The sequence below is a fragment of the Trichogramma pretiosum genome, unplaced genomic scaffold (assembly GCF_000599845.2).
Source record: "Trichogramma pretiosum strain Unisexual culture from Peru unplaced genomic scaffold, Tpre_2.0 scaffold2, whole genome shotgun sequence".
Taxonomy (NCBI): domain Eukaryota; kingdom Metazoa; phylum Arthropoda; class Insecta; order Hymenoptera; family Trichogrammatidae; genus Trichogramma; species Trichogramma pretiosum.
The window spans coordinates 707,951-728,770 of record NW_019641687.1 but is presented as its reverse complement, the minus strand read 5'-3'; the positions used below and the strand labels follow the sequence as shown (position 1 = coordinate 728,770).

The following is a 20,820-nucleotide window of genomic DNA, read 5'->3' as shown; positions in this document are numbered from 1 at the left end:
TCTGGTAAAATGTAAAGAATGATGCTGATGAAGTAATTTAATTGATACCTTCAGATTGGGTTGATTTTTTTTATAAAATATGTGTTTATAATAGATTGATTTTTATATCTTATTTCGTCGCATCATTATCACCGTAGCTAATAAGTTTACTCTTTATCGTATAACTTTGTTATCATCCAATGAAATTTGTTCAATGAAACGAACCTATTTCTAAAATATTTTCAGTGTTGTGCTTTGTCCATTTGGAACTTCCAGAAATTTGACTTGCTCAAGATTACCAAAAAAGCTTGCGTTTCATTCTAAAAGTTGTTTTGAGCCTGATATTTCGGCAGTCCCCCACTCGATCGACCTTTAAAAACGAGCTGCCGTGACAGCAGCAATATCGGAGGCAGTAATAGCAGCAGTACACACACGGAGTCGTCTATCCCTACTCCTTGGTCGAGCTAGAGCTGTAGGAGCGCGTTGTTGCGCTCAACACTTGCGTGTATGTACCTTATACACTGAGACTGTCAATATATAGGCAGAGTGCAGAGTGTGTATGCGATGTGCTTTGCTGCTGCTGCTGTGCCCCTCGGCGCAACAAAAAACCAGCCTGCCTGCGCGAGTGCGAACTCTCGACGAGGCAGCGACGAGCGAGACTCGTCAGTCCGGTGCGTGTCGCTGCAGCCGTAAGCTGGCGAGCGCCGAGTCTCTGCGTGTGTCGTGTGTGTGTCATTCATTAACCACCCTCATTAATAGCTGCTATAGTCCTCCTCGCGCGATTTAAATCTCCTTAGTCTCGAGCAGTCTCGATGTAACTCATCAGCCAACATCGCGATTGTAACGTCATTAGAACGCCTCAGTTGATAGGTAAACATATTACATATCATCGCGACGGATATAATCTCAACCCGGTTGTTTTCATCTATACTGCCTGCTGCTGCTCTCTGCTGCTGTCATTATCTGTACCGTAGCGTTTTACCTGCAGCTCAAGACTCGTTACTGTTCTGCCCTCCACCAATGAATCAACTCGAGTCTTCGCTGCTTTATATTCGCACGTGCACAAGCATAATCGAGGTAGGTCTTAATTTTCCATTGTACATTTTATCCTTCTATCCCGTCTTCCGTGCTGCACGCGAATGCGATAACCGATATACCTTTGTGTCTCGATGACTCGTATTATTGTTTCTCTATAACTATATATGATGATTATGATGATGATCAGCTGTGCTGTGTCCCTATATGCTGCGCTCCGACTCTTTTCTTTCTTTCTCATGCGTTTGGTACACTTGTAAATTCACTTATACCTACATGTCTATATACACACGAGGATCTGTTCAACGACAGCGGTACAGCTCTCCTATATCTTACATTCCTCAACGATGTTTTGTTACATTGTCGTAGTTATTTTTTCTCTCTTCAATCCTACACAAACGCTTTTGGCTAAGCTTGTTTAATGCTATTTAAGGTTATTTGGCGCTCCTTTAAAAACAATATCTTACTCGGAATAGATATAAATGCACCATTTCTGTATCTTTTTTAGTCTGCCCAAATAATAACTCATCAACTCAAATTCACTGTGTTACTACTCAACTTTCTTCTCTGTACCAAACGCAATTATAAAAAGTTATTTGTAAACACTTTAATTAAAGTTTGAAATTTATTATTTGTGTATTATTATTAATTTACTAACATTCATTAGTTTTATAAAATTGACTCAATTTGAATATTTTTTTTTTCAGGGTATCATGAGAGTATATTTTGAGTGGAAATCATAAATTGCTGACTAAAAAAGTGCTGTTGTAATGGTTGTTTTAGTAAGGCTACAAACAGCAGAAAAAACAACTATTACTATACTAACCAGTGCAAAGCAAAGAAAAAAGACCAGGATCAGTAGCTAATAAATATTACAATTTTAAATATTTAGCATAGGTATGACTAACAATAATTCAAGCTACAGCAGCAATGGAGGAGCAGCTGAACTTTTTCATTTACTTGAGTCTAACAAACTCAGTGAAGTTGAAGAAACAAAACAGGTTTTACACGATCACTTTCAATCAAGTAAGTCTATTCTTGTTATTCATAATATTGCAAGTAACATTTGTAATACAGAATATTTTGTTGTAAATAGCTAAAGATAATTGGCTGGTACATGGATTATTTGATTACTATCTTTCAACTGAATCATTAAGAGCTGTAGAAGTACTTTCTGGAGTTAGAGAGCCTCATGATAAACATTTATTTGATAAGTTGACTGATGTCTTAGCTGCTAAAGTAACAACCAATGAACAAAAAGTCAAAACACTCACATTGTTGGGACATGTGGCACGACGGCAACCTACCTGGTTGTATAAATTAGCTAGTCACACACTTTTTAAACAGTTACTTCATCTGCTGAAAGTATGTATAAACATATGCATTTTAAAAAATTTGAGTCCTTTTATTTATTTATGAATGAATAATTTTACAGGTTGAAGAAAGCATAGTGTTGATAGTAAGCGCACTATTGCTGCTAATAACTTTATTACCTATGTTACCTACAGCATTGACACCGCATTTGAATGAAATATTTGAAGTATTTTCTCGACTTGCATCATTTTATTTTTATCGATATGCATCAAACACACCAGCATTTTCATTATCAGCTGTAAGTTCATTGAATTTTACAAATTGTAGTGAAACTGAACAACCTCATTACCTACATTTACAGGTAAATTTTATTTTTATAAAGTACTATATTCTTTTTTATCAATGACATTAAAATAAATTTATTTTTATTTATAGGTTGGATTACAAAATTTCTTTCATAGACTTTATGCTATGTATCCTTGCAATTTTGTGTCTTTTTTAAAACAACAATATATACAACGAGATCAAATGTTAATTTTTAAAAAAATAATTGGCCCAATGCTGGATTCTGTGCGTATGCATCCATTACTCATAACTATGTCAAAAGAGTTAGAGACTTCTTCATTAAGGTATTTTTTTAAAGTCTAATCAAAATTTCTTTGAACTAAAATATAATCAAAATTACATGAGCTCCTTGATTTACTTTAGATGGAAAAAAATGGAACACCATGACGTTGTGGCTGAATGTAGTCGTTTTTCATTACTTGATAAAATAAGTCGAGATGAAACGGTATCGCTTGCCAACATGCGTTTTACGCCCGTATCTGGTGAGTAATTTTTATTTATTTATATTAAGGAGTTTTATTTATATGTACTATAATAATGTAACTTTGTATTTCAGATACATACTCATATACCTATACTCCAGTTAGCAATTCCGAATTTCCATTTTCCGAATTAATGGACAATTGTAATATACCAAATGGTAACCACGAAAGCTTTTGGTCACCAAGTATGTCAGTTGTAGCTCACAGCCCACCGATGCCAGCATCACTTCAAGTAACACCTTTATCGCTAATGTCACACATGGATACAAAATCAGCACCTCCCACACCTGGTATTATTTCTAATAATTCTAACTTCAGTGGTCAAATGATTGGAGTGAGAAGCAGGACATCACCTCCTGAAGCAGCAGTGGAAGCAACACCGGAAACAACCCCAGTGAAAGTACGAGATTTAATAATAGTCAGATTTATATTTAAGATTAAATCACTTAGTGACCATTGAAAAAGTATTCTTTTTTACAATGAATGCTAAATAATCTTTTAAATGAATAACCGTTATCACATTAATTCTATTATCTGACACATTTTGCGAAAAATTTAATAGGATTTGCGTCAACCTCCATTCCGTCAACTGCCAGTTGGTTCGGCAGCGGTCCGAGGTATTTTCGGCAATGGCACCAGTCGCACGTCAACTCCATCACCTCACAGTTACTTGAATCAACACCATCACCTTCATCACGCCTCAGTGATTACTGGTATGGGCGATGGCGGCGTCTCTATAATTGACCGAAAGCTCGGTAAAATCGTTGCTGAAAGGCAGGCAGTTAAACACGAAGAGGAGGTAGTTAGAAGAACAGCCACTCCTCCGACAGGTGATTTAGTACAGGCTGTATTAAATGGACGAGTTGATTCGCAGGCTCAATTAGAAGATCAAGAGGTTTGATTGAACATACTCATGACTATCATAATTTTTCTTAACGTCCTCAATATTTGATAATTATTCTTTTACTTAGGTATCAGATATAGTATCTTCGAAAGGTGTATCAGCTTTTGTACCAAAAGATCTACTCGACAAAGATCGTCAGTCTTATAGCGATTTATCGCGCCGAGTAAAACTTAAATGCTATCGCAATTACCCCACGCCTCCTGTCATTTCTGACGAGGTAAAATTCATTATTTTATTTCTTTCTTTGATAAACTTATAATTCATGAAAGTGTAAAATAAAATATTTTTTGAATATTATTTAGAAACTTCGTCGAGCAGAGTCGTGTCCAGATTTAGGAGAACTAGAACGAGTAGCGCAGCAACAGAACGGCAGTATTGGAATAGGAACCTTCAGACCAGTTAAATCAGCTGTACCGACATCAAGTACGGCTACGGAAGAAATCGCTACTCAAACATGCGGGCTTCTGCCATACGAGTACGTTTTGTTGGATACGCATCGTAGTAGCGAAGCCAACACTGCTACACCAGTGCAACAAAATATATCAGCAATTGGTGATCAAAGAACATCGCCAAGTTCCATGCTTGAACGATATATCGAGTTGTGTGCCAGAAGTGCCAATGGAACACCAAAAAATAGTGAGTAATTTTTAAAATTACCTTTTAACTATTTACTTCGTGACCCATCATCAGCAAATCAGCTTCATGTATTTATCTTTTTTTTTCAAATAATATATAGTAGAAACCACTGGAGAATGTTTTTGAAACTTATTTACTAATATTTTAACTAAAACCGAAACTTTTCTTATTTTTTATTTTTTCACCTTATAGAATCTCGACAACAGCAAACGTATTCCCGTCGCTCTCGACAAGAAGATGAGATCGAACATAGCAATGGTTCGTCGACGACTTTGCTATCTAATGACGAGAGTAAAGTTGAACGACTGAACCAGCAATTGCAGCTTATGCAGATGCAATTACAATTTGAGCGCCAGAGGCGCGAGGTACACGCTGAACGTAATCGCAGGTTACTCGGTAAACTAAGAGACTCACGAGCCCTGGAAGAGTTAAATTCGTCTATGGTAAGTACATTTTTTTTTTTTTTTTAATGTGCAATGACGATGAACTTTAATCTAATAATTTTTTTCTCTTGTGACAGACGAATCGTTTAAAATTGGCAAAAGACGAAATTGATTCGCTGACAAAAGAACTAAGTCATACAAAAACTGAGTCGCGGACCTTGGAAAACAAACTTCATGAAGCTATTACTAATTGGCAAAACAGGTGTAAAGAAGAACAGCACAAAAATGTTCAACTACAGAATCGTATTGAATCATTAGAAGACGAATTAAAAGACGAACAAAAGCGTGTTATGGAAAACGTAAAGCAAACAAGGGCGGCTGAAGCGACTCTGTTTGAAGCTGCACATCAATTAAAAGAGGCTTTACGCGCGGCTAATCAAAGTGAAGAACTGAAACGCGCACTTGATGCTACGCAAAAAAAATTCTTACTTCTTGGCGAGGTGCGTTGAAAATGGATAGATTATTTTTTACATCACCGATCTTTACATTTCCGTATCTACTTTTAAAATTAATGAAATATATTTTTTTACACAGACTCATGCTAGAACTTTAGAAAAAATCAATGGCCCAACTCATATGGCTAGACAAGAAACAGCTCTTCTTCAGCGATCTTGGTCCGAAGAAGTATCCAGTAAGTACAATTTTTTTAGAATCATTGCTTAAATGATTTAATTAAATTCAATGTATTAACTTTTTCTAGATCTTCGACGTCAACTAGACCAACAGAGTTTACAACTCGAATCGTTGAAATCACGACAAGTAGAACTGGAACATCGAGATGCGCGCAAGGAGGTTCAGTTAATCGACCAACAAAGATTACTTCAAGAATCAAAGGAAAAACATACCTCCGAGTTGGAAGCTGTTGAATCGAAATATAAAGCACAACTGGAAATCAATCTTTTACTCGAAGGTCGTATTCTTGAACTGCATGGAAAATTAGAACAAGCCACTTACAAAGCAACGAGCCCGTTTACAAATTCAGCTTCGTCAGGATCGCCAAAGGAACGTTCACCACCGTTATCGACGAGTCTAGCATCATCAAATGACGGTAGTGCCACTCTTATACCTGCGGTTGTCAACGAGTGCGATGCTGCTGGTGAAATTGCCAATTTGCAAGCCATAATCGAGCCTAAAGAATTGATGCGGTAGTGCAAAAACAAAGTGTTGCGTGAAAGTATAAGTGCGTGTAATTGTATTTATGTAAGTATGTATGTATGTATGTATGCAGAGATGTTTTATTATTATAAAATTGTTTTTCTTATTTATTCTTAATTGTGATACGCGCTGTGAGACGTTGATTCAATGATGTTACGAGAGACAGAAAATACTTTGTTACAGCAAAAATTGTACTATTTGAATGCACATAATTGTACTGTGAACTATGTACCATTTCTGCTACAAAAAGTGGCACTAGCCGAGATGAATTAGCAGGACGACGTTCGCTCTGAATAAAATAAACATATTTTGTGAGCAAAATTTTTTTTTATTCATACAGAACTCCATAATACGCATAAAGAAAAAAAACCAAGATTTACTTATTGAAAATTATTTTTATTAAATCATTATACTGGAAAAAAATTAGTTATATCATTTTAAATTATTTTATAAATTGTAAAACGGAGGTGTCGTAAATATGATTGCAGTAAAAAATCGATTCCTATCGATTTGTAATTGGCTAATTTTTTAAAATATCATTACAATTCTTGACAAGTTCACTTACATAATTCGAAAGATTGGCAGTTTTTAATAAATTTTTCACACATATATGATAAAAAAAAATAGTTACAATTATAATAGTGGTGTTTTTCATAGAAATTTGTTATATAAATGATATGATTTTGAATTATTTATCTAAAGAAAAAAAAATTCTTTAAGTACAATAATTTTAAATTGTGTAGTTTTAAAAGAAGTCAGTTTGAAAAGTGATTTTGTCAGAGCTGATGACATTTTTAACTGGTAAATTTAATGAATTCAAAGGAAATTGTTGCGTTATCGACAAACAATTCATTGCAATCGAACGCAAATGAACTGGAAGCTTAACATATACATCCCATTTTTGCAGATATTTTTCTATATATTTACAATTACTCTTATTTTACGGCACGTCGTCTTATTTTATATCAACCATTTTTAATACAAGAATTTTTCCTAATCACGTGTCAATTCCACTTACAACGCTTAGATATTATCATTATTCACACAAATGCACATATTTTTATATGTTGCCGTTAAAGATATAGCTAAAATATTTTGAACATCATTAGGACGAAGTGGAACTAGCTGATTCAAACCACTTTATTGCAAGGTATAATTGAAACCGAATGCATAGATTGAGTACAGAATTTTTCTAAGTGCATTGATTTCGCAACCCTGAATAGTGTGCCTTTTATTTTACATTTATAGATACCACATTTTTTTATTTGTGAAATTTTGTGATATTTTAACATGTATTTATGTATATAATGGTCAGTACAATTTAAAACGTTGAAACAAGAAGACTTGTAACATGGATTTCTAACAAATGAATCAATCTTAATCCATATCATTTATACAATTTTATAATTCAAAAAATCATTTATGTTTTTTAACACATTTGAACAAGCACAATAACACATAAAAAGTAAATTTTTTTACTTCGTTTTCTTATCTTCTTTGGAATCATTTTTATCTTCAACAGCTTTTTGTTCTTCTTCTGGTTCACCGCAAAATCCGAACTCATTAACTCGCGAATGATCAGTCTTATAAATCCATTTTTGATAAAGGTATACAAAGAAAATAATATCATCTCTGAAGCAACCTAATCTGTATAAAGTTGGCATCTTAATGACAAAAGCAAATATATCATCAATAAAGGTATTCAGGAATTTGTAAGTCATCATTCGCCAAGGTAAGTGAGCCACACTCTTGAGTTTGTAATTTATGAATAGTTGAGGCGTCATCATTATAAAACCAAATGTAAGAAGAAAACCATACAACATATTCAAAACAAAAGAGTACCATCCTTTATGTTCTTGATACATTAAGGAATATACTGCATAGCCTCCAAGAAGTGGAAACAATACCCAGGATAGATACTTGAATGCAAGTCTATCAAAATTTTTGGTAGAGGATTCAACATAAGATCCTTTAACATTGATATCTAAACTTGGGAAAATGCCTAAAATTTTTCGACCATTTCTTTTGATATCTACAACTTTGTTAATTTTCCACACTTCAATACCCAAACCAATGAAGCAACTGATTCGCACCATTGTGTTAGCTTCATTGTCTAAGACATAAAGTAACACAATCAAGGATTGAAAAACATTAAAGAAAACAGACCGTATCGATAAACCTTCCAATGACTTCCGATTATTCCAGAATTGAATATCTGTAAAATTTAATTTCATTATGAGTGTAAGCTTGGATAATAGCTAAACAAGATATAAAAATATTCTTACCATTTTTAAATGCTAAAAATTCAAAAATACTATGAAGAACAGATACTACCATTGTAGCTCCAATTAAATATATATTGGTTTCTAACAAAGCTTCTTTGATAAGATCTTGATCAGAATCATCTTCTTCATCTCCTTCGCCTGTGTTTATTGTCAAATTTGAAATAATTAAATTTTTTATTTCAATCAAAAATAATTCTTGTACAATAGAAAGTTTCAATGATATTACCTCTCAGTGCTGACATCCAAGAATTTTTCTTCATTTTTTGAGCATTATAAACTTGCCATTTGAATAATGACAGTGGTTGGAATGTCAATCTCAATTCGAGTTCTTCTATAGTCTCATTTAATGGTATATAGTCTCTGTTCATATTCCAAAAATCATTCAATAGAATGGGTGGTTTATAAAATTTACCATTTGGTGTGAACTCAATAACTAAAAGAAAATTTTCCAAATTAACACTAGAATTTTGTTTTTTATAATACTATGTTAATAGCTTACACATATCGAAAGGTTCAGGAACCTGTCCTCGAACCCAACGGGTTTGTTCAGTAACTAAATTAATGGTCAAATTAGGATGCCAATGTGAGACAATTTCATGCTGCATAATTTCTGCTTTCTAGAAATATTAAATTTTTACGTTGAATTAAACATCAAAAACAATTGAGTACATTTTTAATTTTGTACCTTGACTCGTTCTGCATCATCCTCAGTTTTACCAGTTAATAAATTATGAGTCTTTTGATACCTAATCTTTCTATATTTATTGAGCATTTTGGAACTGTAAGACATTGCATTTCCAGCAAATATCTTCTTATCAGATGAAGGGTCAGGTGATTTTCCATTTTCAGTGACATAAGCATGAAGATAAATAGAGCCATTGTTGAGTAATTTGGGTGAGGGTTTAAACTTGTGCAAGAATACCCTACTTCCATCCTTATCAGGGCCACTATACCAATCTCCATAAGTCAGTCCATATTCAGACCATACCTTAGCTCTGGGGTCATTGAATTCTTTGAAATATTCTGACTCTGACAAATATACATGTAAGTCAAAAATACTTCCATTTGGGAAAATATTGGCTGCACCAACTTCTACAGGACCTTGAGTAGTAGGAGCACTTTTTCTAAAAAAGGAACTGATGAAATAGATGATCACAGCTCGACTAATAAGCATTTGAGTTGTAGAAAAGAAAGACTGAGCCCTGGAGCCTTGGTTTGGTCTTTGCTCTTCTTCTGGTTGGTTATTTGCCTACAAAAACAAAATGATTTAATTTTTTTTCAATTCTACTGTACTTAATTGAGATATTTATTTTCTTAATTTAAATCAATTATAACGTGGTCAACATGTACAAAATAGCATTTTTGCTTTCATTCTCATTTTCATACCATATAAAAAGTGACAATGACTGTGCATGAAACTTGTTTGTATAAGAAAAAGGGAGTTGTTGAAGAGATAAAAACATTATTGTTTTTCGTCTTTCAAGCATTGTTAAAATGAACAATTAGACAAACATAATGATCACTGCATTTAGCGATATTTATTCATCTATTAAACTTTTAAAAGCGATAGAAATTAGCTATTGTGATAATTTTACGCAAGCCTATAACCCTTGAGAGTTGGAATTTTAAAGAGGTTGCAAAAACTTACTGCTTCGGCATTGTCATTTTGGACAGCTACGGCTCCGGAATCGGGCGATTCTTGGCCGTCAGGCACCTCCTGGATGGCCACCATGCTACAATAGCTATTGTAGATGGTTCACTCAAATTTTCTTGCAAAAAAGTAAGGTTCCGTTTCGGTCGCTATGGGTATATGTGCCTACGTTGACGAGAATAAGCGAACAGACGACACGCAAAAGATTATACCTATATAGGTATCTGGCCTGCGCGATGGCTTCAGAGAAACTAAGACTCGTGACTTTACAGGCATAGGTCGTAATTCTGTACGATTGGTTCGACTGATTAAAGAGGAGGAGCTATAATTTATTTTAAATTAAATTTTAAGTTATAATAATAATAAGGATTAAGTTTTTTATTTCTGGTGGGCATGTTAATCAATACCTATTAGTTTATCTTAATGGTCTGGCACAATCGTTAAAGGCTTAAATAGCTGTTGACAATGGGGAAAATTAGTTTGATCTAAGTAATAGGATGTATTTCACAAACGATTTTCTTTCTTAATCGATTCTTCATTTAATGGGTTCGATTCTTTTCTAAATTAGGTAGAGCAAAATTCAAAAAAGGTATGCTCCTAAGACTAGTACTTAAAATTCAAATGGATAAAGAGGTATTAACATTAAAAATCATCTCAAAGTAATTGCACTTAACGTTTATTAAGATAGGATTTAATTTTTGAAACGATTCATCACGGAGAACCGAAAAGCAAATTATCGACGGTGGAGCGTTAAAAAAGATATCTAATCTATGATGCGTTATCAATGGTTTAGGCACACGTAGAGATAAAATAAAAACCATACATTAGGCGAGCTTACGTGTCAAAATTAAATACCATTGACGAATCATGGGAATCTGTGAGTCACATGTTCGCGTGTTTGCAAATGCACATTTGCGCGCGCAGTAGTGTCTTGACATATAAACAGGTACTACATATACAAGGTAGTTTACTTACCCCTTCTCCGCGGTCCCTCGCGACAGGGAGACGCAACGCGAACCAAGAGGTGAGAGAACTTTAACCGGGTCTGAAATTTTATTACCCATAAACTTATCATTTCTCGTATTTTTGTATGGTTTTGCAGGACAAAATCAGTCAAGTTTTAGAGAAGCCGTACTAGGGAAGAGAAATAAGGCACAATTATGGGACACGTACGTAATACATGCGAAACTACAGAATAAATATTACACACGTCAAATGAAATGTTAATATATTGCATCTCTCTTTTGCGACTTAAGTGCACAATCATAAGACTGAGTCTTCAAGATCACATGTTTTTATGTAACAATAGTTCATAACTGAAATATTTTAGAAGCTACTTGGTACGTCCCGTTTTCCATTGGTTTTTAAATGGGAAAATTGAGATTTTGTAATTTTTTCACTATTTGTTTTTTTCTAGATTAGTACAGATCACCATAATCATCTTCACCAACATCTTCATCATCATGTCTTATCCAAGATTCATTCGTAATAAAGTATTTATCTTATTAGCTGTGTGGAGAGTTGCCTCAGTCTTCGTAGTGCAAACTTCTCATGTACCAGATGAATACTGGCAATCATTAGAAGTTGCACATAAGTTAGCTTTTGGCTATGGTTATCTAACTTGGGAGTGGCGTATTGGAATCAGAAGCTACTTGTATCCCTTTCTTATTTCAATTTTATACAGAATAGTAAATTTTCTGAACTTAGATGATGCGATTGTAGTCATATATTTACCCAGAGTTTTTCAAGCTCTATTAAGTGCCTATGCTGAATATAAATTTTATACTTGGACAGGTAGTAAATTGGCACTTTTTAATTTATGGATTAATTGGTATTGGTATTACTGTGCCACTCGAACACTAATTAATACTTTTGAAGCATGCTTAACTATCATTGCTTTAGCAGAGTTTCCATGGAAAACTAATCCAAGAAAATGTTCCAAATTTTTGTGGATTGTTGGATTTTTATGTTTTGCTAGACCAACAGCTATTGTAATATGGTTACCGTTATGTGTTACTCATTTTTACAAGAATTTTTCAAAATCTATTTTGATTAGATATTTTTTTATAGGTTTATTTTATTTGATTCTATCAACAACCATAGACATGTTATGTTATGGTTATTTTGTATTTACTCCTCTAGAATTTCTAAAAATCAATGTTTTAAATAACATATCTGAGCAATATGGAAAAATGTCTCATTTTTGGTATTTTACATCAGGTCTACCTGTGCTATTAGGTGTCAATTATTTCTTGTTAGCATTTGCTCTCATGAGAATTATAGAAAAACATGCTCCTTACTATAAATCTATTATAGTTATTTTAACAGTGCAATGGTCCATAGCTATTTATTCATTATTGTCTCACAAAGAATTTAGATTCATTCTTCCTCTTCTACCAATGTTTCTCTTTGTAATCCACGACTGCCTACTGAAAGATATGACATCAGTTGTAAAAAAAAAGCTTTTCATTCTTGCCCTTTTGGTAACCAATGTAATACCAACTTATTATTTTTCCGTTATTCATCAACAAGGCAGTTTACAAGTCATGGATTATCTTCGTAATGAAATTGAACATAGGGATAATTCACAGGTTGATATCATGTTTTTGACAACTTGTCATTCTACTCCATATTATAGTCATTTACACAAAAATGTTTCTATGAGATTTTTAACTTGTGAACCTAATTTATCTGGAGCAAAAGATTATAAAGATGAAAGTGATCACTTTTTTACAAATCCTATGTTATGGTTAGAAGCAAATTATCCTAATGATACAAAGTCAAAATTACCTAGTCATTTAATTCTATACGATTCAACAATAAGGCGTATAAAACCATTTTTGAAAAATTTTGTGAAACTCATAGACATACCTGATACTCATTTTTCTCAACATGGCCAATTTAGTGGTTTTGTAATTTTCAAGAACAAATTTTTAGATTTGAATGAAATAAATTTTTAGTGTTATCGTCCTCTACAATATTCCAATCAAATGTGGTAGTTTTCAGGCCTAAAGCTTGAAAACCATTATGACTTGGTGCAGTAAGAAACATATAATATGTGCACTTATGGAGTTCAATCATTGATGTATGTACATTATACATATTTTTATGTGTACATTAAGTATGGTACTGACCATTGTCAACTATATTAAAAATTGTCCAAATTACTCACTTTCCATTTTCTAAAAGGTGTATGTAATCGCACTGTTTTTGTATATTGAATACATTTATACCAATTGATTCTAATTGTTATGAGATACCATTGGTTGTTCTTAAAAGTAGGTGTTACAAAGTCTTAAATGTGATCAAATTTGAAATTAATGCTTGTTAGCAGAGAGTAAATAGCATTAGCATTATAATATACAATTTTAATCAAATGTCGTGAATGTTTAATATAATACTTTTTATTGTGATTGATCCATAGAACCATTCCAAAATTAATTTCCAGTAATTAAGAAATTATTTATGAAATTAAATTTATCTTATTGTTATTGTATAATAATACATCTAGCTTTACCATAATAAATATTTAATCAGATTTTGATGAAAATCGGCATTATGTGTTCATGATTTATTCGATTAATGATTCTTTAAAAATGTAATTATGATCAATCTCTTAAATATCGTTGAAAATCAATTTTTATCGATAAAAAAGAGAAGCCCTTTCAATTTTTGTTTTGAAAAAATCATAATTTACTTTTAATGGTCCATAAATGTATTTTAATATAGTTAATCAGTGAGCCGAAAAAGCTGCTGAATCTTTGTGTTAGACTAGATAAATGTACGTTTGAGAGTTCAAATGTTTATAAAAAAATCCTGCGTCATTCTTTGAAAATACTTTTGGTCACTGCGTGGAATACTTCGTGTTATTATCTGCTTAAATGCATTCCGTTATTCATATTTAAAATAGAGATGTACTAAGAAAAAATATTTATTCAGTATATGTTAGAATTCAACTGCGTATTTACATCTATTAGATATTATACTTACCCGAGCATTTATCGCAAAAGAGAGATTACCGAAGAAAATGTACGATTACCTTGTAAAGGTACCTATACTAAATACAGTTTTTGATGCCTTACAGTATAAACATTTCATTTGTTAAGCATTATAAAATATTCGATTTTACCGATTTCAGAACCCCGACCAAACTCTGCACGATCTGTGCTTGGCCCTAGACGATTTATCGATCAAAAATCTTGAACTGATGGAGGAAAAAATCAAATTGACGATAAAATTGGAGAATTTGACACGGCAGGGTAACATAGAGATGGCAAAAGCTCGCTATATCCGCGGTAAGGAGAGCATCGGTATGCTGCAGGTGCCGCATGAAGACAACGATATGAAATCGGTTTTCGAGCTCGAAACGAGTTACGATGACCAAGTGCCGAATTTTGATATTAGTCTCAGAACAGATGCCGAAGACCCGATCAAATGGTTCGGGGTCTTGGTGCCTCAAAGTTTGAGGTCCGCACAAAAGTACTTCCGGGAGGCGACTTATGCGGCTGTCGAGTTAGCCAACATCAATGGAAAGCTGCTTAGAATTATGAAAGATCAAAGGGGTTTAAGAGACTTAAAAAAGGGTCGATGATAATGTAAAACTTGATTGAAATATTGTACCTTAGGTTTAGGTGTATATTAATTTCGTATATAAATATGTTTTTATTAATTCTGTTCTTTTTTTCATTTTCATGCCGTTATCTACACCCGCCAAATCCTTATCTTCGTTATAAATGAGACAACATTTTAATATAAATTTATTTGAAAAAATGTACCTTTGAATGAAATTAAAATCTATAAAAAATGTACCAAACAATCAAATCATAATTATCAAAAACTGAACTCATCCGTCGTTATTGTGCGACAATCGTAAATTCATAAATTCATTCTGCAGTCTACGACGCGCAGTTCAATCGCATCTACATTCTACAACGAAATGCGCATCTCGCACGCCAGCGCGCCGGGTGCATTTGTTTCGCACAAAGAAACTTTACGCGCTCAAATTTTTGCCTTGTGCTCGTCCGCTGCGGAGTGCAGTAGAATCTGAAAGTTCAACGTACTTTTTTCATCAATTCAGTACGAAACGAATTGTCAAATTTTCTTGTACAATATTGTAAAAGTATTTGATTTTGCTATTAATTTTAATATTTTTGTAAAAGCATTTGATTTTGCTATTTATTGCGGTACTTTTAGTCAAACACGTACTTCTGATAGTAATTTTTGTTGTAACAACTATCTACACCATCAAATTGTTCGTCCTTTGTTACGGCTTCTCGAAACTATTGAAAGTGGCTGCAGTGAAGATTGAGAAGAATATGAAAAATATCTAAGTGTTTTCTAATCCTTCCGAGAAATCAGTTATATTTTTCATTATGCCTTTCGAACTCTTTCAAAGCTTTTTGAATAGTTCCAAGAGTATCCTTAGCTTTAGAATGACCGAAGAAAACGGATCACAACATGTGGGATCAGAAGTGACAGTCCCGATGATCGAACAAAATAATGACGAGCACGAGCAAATGGTTCGCAATGTTTCGCTCTTATCAAATTCAAGCTCAACTTCAAGTTTATTAAACCAAACATTGTTAACGAGTCAGGAGTTGAACTTGGTGGTTGAATCTGAAGTCGTTATACCGATGGAGCTAGCGGGTGATTCGATTGGAGCGGGGAGCAGTGCCCAAGATATTAGTCTTGTTATGGAGTCATCTGAGGATTCAAAAGTGTCGCAGAATAGTAGAAAATCGCAAGACTACAGTCTTAGAATGGAATCAGAGGAGTCGAGGTTATCATTAAAATTAAGTACACAAGATTCTGAGAATTACACTGTTGTGTCATCTCAACCTAATCTACGACTAAAATCAAGTCTTGACAACCAATTGACACAACTAAAAACGAATCAAAATAGTAAGTCTGATTTTGAAAGTTCAGACAAAAAATATCAAGATAAATTGAATTCTCAAGATATAAGTCTTGTTATGGATACACAAGAAGCTAAAAATTCTCAACCAAACAAATGCAGTACTCAAAAGGTAAATAAAATATTTTAATTGGTTTAAAATGTAGATCAAATAAAATTATCATTATTTTTGCAGGACTCAAAGCTATCTCAATCTAGTGAAAAATCAATAAATAACAGTATTTCAAATGATCTCAATAGTTTTCAAATTACTCAGCTTGATGTCCAACAAGTTACTTCAGAATCTATCTCAGAAAATATTTTTGAAAAAGAAAACTGTGACTCTTCAAACTTACTTTCTTTAAAAGCTGATGATGTGACAATAGGTCAAAAAAATATTAATACTTCGCATCAATCATTATCGTTCAATAAAACGTCAGCTATGTTAACATCTGCAACAAGAGCATTTCAAGAACCTGGACCTTCAGGGATGAGTGCAAGTCGTAAAAGAAATATCAGTGAAGCTGATAAAGAATTTATACCATTACTTGAAAGAATACCTGTAGATTCTAGCAATGAAATTTATAAAGATGTTTGTATGAGTCAATTAAATGATATGATTCTCATCAATAAAGAACCAGTTAGTACAATTTTTAACTATTATGCTCTATATTTTAATATTTAAAACATTTTTCAATATAATTAATTTGATGCAAATTATATTTGACAGTTCAAAATAGGCAGACGAGCTGATAATGATGAAGTCATTTTAAGTGTTCTGATTTCTCGATATCATTGCACATTGAAATATGACAAACAAACAGGCGACTGGCTTTTCCAAAATTTGAGTTCTACAGATACTTTTATCAACTCTGTTCCTATCAAACAAAATGATACTGTACCTATAAAAGAAGGCGATATCATTCAATTAAGTTTGAATGAATTCTTTAGATACAAATTTACTATGGTTACTAAAGTAAATAATTCGAACAAACAACCACGATTTGAAAAACAAAATACCACAACTGACTCACAAAATATGTTGGAACGACAAAAATCATTCATGGTGTGTCAGGAAAATGAAAGACAATCTCTAGAAAAACAGTTGAACGATCAGCAAGTTGAACAAGGAAAATTAAAAATTGAACTTGATAAACTATTAGAAGATCAAAAAGTTACAAAAACTTGTAACCAAGAACTTAATGATAGAATAGCAGAATTGCAAAAGAAAATAGAAATTAGTAATGCCCATGAGTTTGATTTACAACAAAAATATATAGAGCTACACAAAGAGCTGGAAGAAGAGAGACAAAAGTATGAAGAATTAATGGCAGCAGAAAGAGTCAAATTCCAAGAAATTATTGAGAAAACAAAAACTGAAAAAGAAAAATTGGAAATCACAGTCAATGAGAAAATTGAAAAGTATAAAGAAGAAAAGGATGAAGTTCAAAAAGCAGCAGAAGAATTTGAGAAAAAAGTTAAAGAGCAGGAAAGGATTATGATGGAGCAAAGTATTATGCGTGAGCTTATGTTGGCAGAACGTGAAAAAATGGAACAAACTATAAAAGATCTGAAAGAAAATCTCATAGCAAAAGAACTGGCTCATAAAAAAGAGCAAGAAGGTAGTGCATAAGTTTGATACTAAAAAATACTTTATTCATTTTTAATTGATAATGCTTTTTTTTAATAGCTTTAGAAGAAGCTAGGAAAAAAGAACGAGAAGGTAATTCACCTACTGCTTCATAACAATATTTTAATAATTTTATTTTAAAATTATTTTTCTCTTTCAGCTGCAGAAGAAGCTAAAAAAAAAGAACAAGAAGGTAATTTTTTTCATTTTAATTATGGTAATATAACTATTACATTGAAAACATGATTAAATTTGTTTCTAGCCTTAGAAGCAGCTCAAAAGTTAGCTATGCAAAATTGTATAGTAGTGGAAACAGGAGATCCAAAAAATATACAAGCTCTACCGGTTTTGGAAACGATTGATTTAACTGGAGATGAAAATCCTACCAGAAATTTGAGAAATCTTACCCAAGAAACTGTTCTTATAAATACAGTTAGTAGTATTATGGATGAGAATTTAACATGTTGCATATGCTCAGAACTATTTGTCAGTGCAATGACTACTAATTGTATGCACACATTTTGTAAATACTGTATTGAATCATGGGTCAGAAGACGAAGAGATTGTCCTAATTGTCGCGCTGCCATTGTAACTATGACTCGTTCCATATTCGTAGATGACTTCATTGAGAAAATGCTGGACAGTTTAACACCTGAACAAAGCCAAAAACGTAAAGAACTTGTTGAAGAAAGAAGAAGTAAGTAAATGTTTCAGTAGTCTGCGTTTATGGTAAATAAACAATGTAAATTTTTTTTAAACAAATTTTAAAATTTTTAGGGCTAACGGTGCCAGTTAAAAACGTCAGAAGAGTCATTTATCCCAGAAGAAAATGAATTATTATATAAGAATGATCCCGCGGAGTCAACGAAAATTGCATTATGTAAATGTGATTACCTGTTAAATAGTATAATTTTTTTGATGAAAAATTTTTGTTTCAAGCTAATTGAAAGAAAAACTTGAAAAATACTTTGTGTTTATATCTATTTAACAGTATAGAATATATTTTTTTATATTATTATAAATTATATTTAACTGACTTCAGAAAATTACATCTGTAATTTATTAATTTATGAGTTTAGTTTTTTTAACTAACTCGAACGAATTATAAAAACTGCAAATATTGGTAAAATTACAAAATAAATAAATTATCAAAAGTTCTTTGTTAAAGTTGAATAATAATTTGAATTTAAGATATTTTTTTTTGTTGTATAAAAAACGAATAAATTTTTTTTTCTAAAAGGGATTTCTAACTGTATTATAATTAAGGATTTAATTAAAAAAACATCTGTATAATATATATAACACATTTATTTTGCCAAAGATTTGCATTTCAGCTATTATTATTAATTTTTTTTATCAACTCACATTTACTGATTACAATTAGCAGTAGATGAATTACATTTTTTCAACAAATGTTTATTCTAAGCGTATTTTCTTTACACTAGTGGCTCAATATTTTTAAGTAAACAAAATCTCTGTACTGTTTCTCGTCGTATTTATAAGATGATGTCTGACATTAAATAATTTTTTACATTAAGTAAAATAATAGACGATTAAAAACAGCGCATGAGATTCTGATGGTAGTTCGTTTTCTAGGCTATTGCTGCTTCCACACTTGTTTCAAACAAAAGCATACTTAATTTACATACAATACCTGTTCATTTTATTTATAAAAACGGTTTTTCGTATTTTAATATATACTACATATTCATTCTTCATCCAATTTCTCGAATAAAACTTATTCCTCTTTTAACTTACAGACTCATGATTATTAAAACTATAACATTCAAAATTAATCAACTATCAGCAAATGATCATCTCAACATGGGTGTACTTTTGCATTGATAAAACTTTTTGAAAATCATTTTGTAATAAAAAAATAAAGCACCAACAACTGAACTCATACAAAAACAACTTGGTTAATTAAAATTTGTTTTATAATAAGATTACTCCATTAACATACTTAGTATTTTTATAAACTTATGTAATTTGTACAAAAAGAAATATTGTATAGAATCTAATTATAATCTATCAGAATAAGTTCTAAACTTCTTCACATATAACTTACTTAGTTTAACATTATGTGATATATATTTACAGAAAATGCATATATTATTTAGCAAAAACAAAAAATAACTGAGATAATTAACTATCTTCCTAAACTACATTCAACCTTCCCAGCTATTCATATAATAACGCTGCAGTTATTCTCCTGAAACAATCATTCAAAGAATTCGAAAATAAATTTTTCGTTTTTAGATCAACTGAGATTAGTTTTTATATTTTTCATTCGACACGACGTAGGAACTAAAACTTTTCGAACAGTACAATTTCGTAGACTGTAGCTGATCAGTAGTTTGAAAATATATAGTTCCAATCATGTCTGAGATTAGCAAAATATTAACTATAACAAATCGATCCTTAAAAAATCAGGACATATCTAATCAAAGAATACAAATGAGCGAGTAATGTTTTTGTTTCAATGATTAGATGCAGAGATTTACAAAAATCGTCATAATTGTTATTGAGATACGGCGTGAAAAAAACTAAAAACATCTCATTTCACAAACATACATACAATAGCATACATACAAGTTCTTGCGCGTAATTTTTTTTCAATAATAATACTTGTAGCCAGCACGAAATCTGTCGTTCAGCTTGGCACTAAGCCATCGACCAATGTGCGTACTAGTGATTTTCTGGTGATTTGCCAGTCAAGGAATGTCGCTACTGCTTGCTGAAGATTCATCCTCACTACTAGACGAAGGAGCTGATGCATCTTCTGATATCATAGCTTCACCACCGGCTTCTTGAGGCCGCTGGCCACTTTCTTCTTCCTCCTCTACGTAGTCATTTTCGTCCTCATCTTCATCGGTGGTCGATATATCCACACACTTTCGATCAATTTTAGAAACACTCATTTTTTTGTTCCTAGGAATAACAGGTGCACAAGTGGCAGTAACAGCGGCATTGCGGTTGTTGCTTTTTGTCGTTACCTTGCTGCTTTCGGCAATGATGTTTGATGGCAGCGACTGCAATAGGTGCCCACATTAACACTCATGATATAA

The 20,820-nt window shown here is 32.5% G+C and overlaps 5 protein-coding genes across 13 annotated transcripts in view; 3 read left to right on the top strand and 2 right to left on the bottom strand.

Moving 5' to 3' along the window:
- The first annotated feature begins 562 nt into the window (after positions 1-562).
- On the top strand, positions 563-6,614 carry LOC106655060 (hamartin). 2 transcript variants are annotated; one of them, XM_014375251.2, is made up of 14 exons: positions 563-1,056; positions 1,722-2,040; positions 2,111-2,379; positions 2,450-2,689; positions 2,764-2,957; positions 3,037-3,155; positions 3,230-3,555; positions 3,718-4,050; positions 4,127-4,276; positions 4,362-4,695; positions 4,888-5,138; positions 5,216-5,578; positions 5,673-5,769; positions 5,839-6,614. In XM_014375251.2, exons 2-14 carry the CDS (start codon positions 1,914-1,916, stop codon positions 6,285-6,287), a joined length of 3,252 nt encoding a protein of 1,083 aa, XP_014230737.1. In that variant the 5' UTR covers positions 563-1,056; positions 1,722-1,913; the 3' UTR covers positions 6,288-6,614. The 2 variants fall into 2 exon arrangements, with proteins under 2 accessions (XP_014230737.1, XP_014230738.1); XM_014375252.2 differs by lacking the exon at positions 563-1,056 and adding an exon at positions 1,226-1,328.
- A 184-nt stretch (positions 6,615-6,798) lies between these two features.
- LOC106655079 (cleft lip and palate transmembrane protein 1) lies at positions 6,799-11,041 on the bottom strand. The gene is made up of 6 exons (XM_014375279.2): positions 10,227-11,041; positions 9,264-9,827; positions 9,078-9,195; positions 8,805-9,011; positions 8,579-8,716; positions 6,799-8,508 (listed from the first exon to the last, which is right to left on the bottom strand). The coding sequence occupies exons 1-6, from the start codon at positions 10,308-10,310 to the stop codon at positions 7,769-7,771; spliced, it is 1,851 nt and encodes a 616-aa protein (XP_014230765.1). The 5' UTR covers positions 10,311-11,041; the 3' UTR covers positions 6,799-7,768.
- A 124-nt stretch (positions 11,042-11,165) lies between these two features.
- On the top strand, positions 11,166-14,898 carry LOC106655092 (GPI mannosyltransferase 3). Of its 4 annotated transcripts, none has more exons than XM_014375301.2 (3): positions 11,166-11,253; positions 11,332-11,398; positions 14,368-14,898. In XM_014375301.2, the coding sequence occupies exons 2-3, from the start codon at positions 11,390-11,392 to the stop codon at positions 14,818-14,820; spliced, it is 462 nt and encodes a 153-aa protein (XP_014230787.1). In that variant the 5' UTR covers positions 11,166-11,253; positions 11,332-11,389; the 3' UTR covers positions 14,821-14,898. The 4 variants fall into 4 exon arrangements, with proteins under 4 accessions (XP_014230787.1, XP_014230786.1, XP_014230783.1 ...); XM_014375299.2 differs by lacking the exons at positions 11,166-11,253; positions 11,332-11,398 and adding exons at positions 11,423-11,569; positions 14,169-14,277; XM_014375300.2 differs by lacking the exon at positions 11,166-11,253 and having other exon boundaries at positions 11,264-11,398.
- Positions 14,899-15,279: 381 nt separating this feature from the next.
- Positions 15,280-18,865, top strand: LOC106655103 (reticulocyte-binding protein 2 homolog a-like). Its single transcript, XM_023461506.1, has 7 exons — positions 15,280-16,255; positions 16,319-16,762; positions 16,853-17,744; positions 17,813-17,845; positions 17,913-17,945; positions 18,015-18,449; positions 18,530-18,865. The coding sequence occupies exons 1-7, from the start codon at positions 15,602-15,604 to the stop codon at positions 18,583-18,585; spliced, it is 2,547 nt and encodes an 848-aa protein (XP_023317274.1). The 5' UTR covers positions 15,280-15,601; the 3' UTR covers positions 18,586-18,865.
- Positions 18,866-19,042: 177 nt separating this feature from the next.
- LOC106655230 (uncharacterized protein DDB_G0284459-like) overlaps positions 19,043-20,820 on the bottom strand; it is a 46,996-nt gene continuing 45,218 nt past the window's right edge. For all 5 annotated transcript variants that reach the window (XM_014375510.2, XM_014375509.2, XM_014375511.2 and 2 more), the window contains one exon: positions 19,043-20,784. In XM_014375510.2, the coding sequence (XP_014230996.1) occupies positions 20,467-20,784 (318 nt within the window). In that variant the 3' untranslated portion in view covers positions 19,043-20,466. The remainder of the gene's footprint in view (positions 20,785-20,820) is intronic.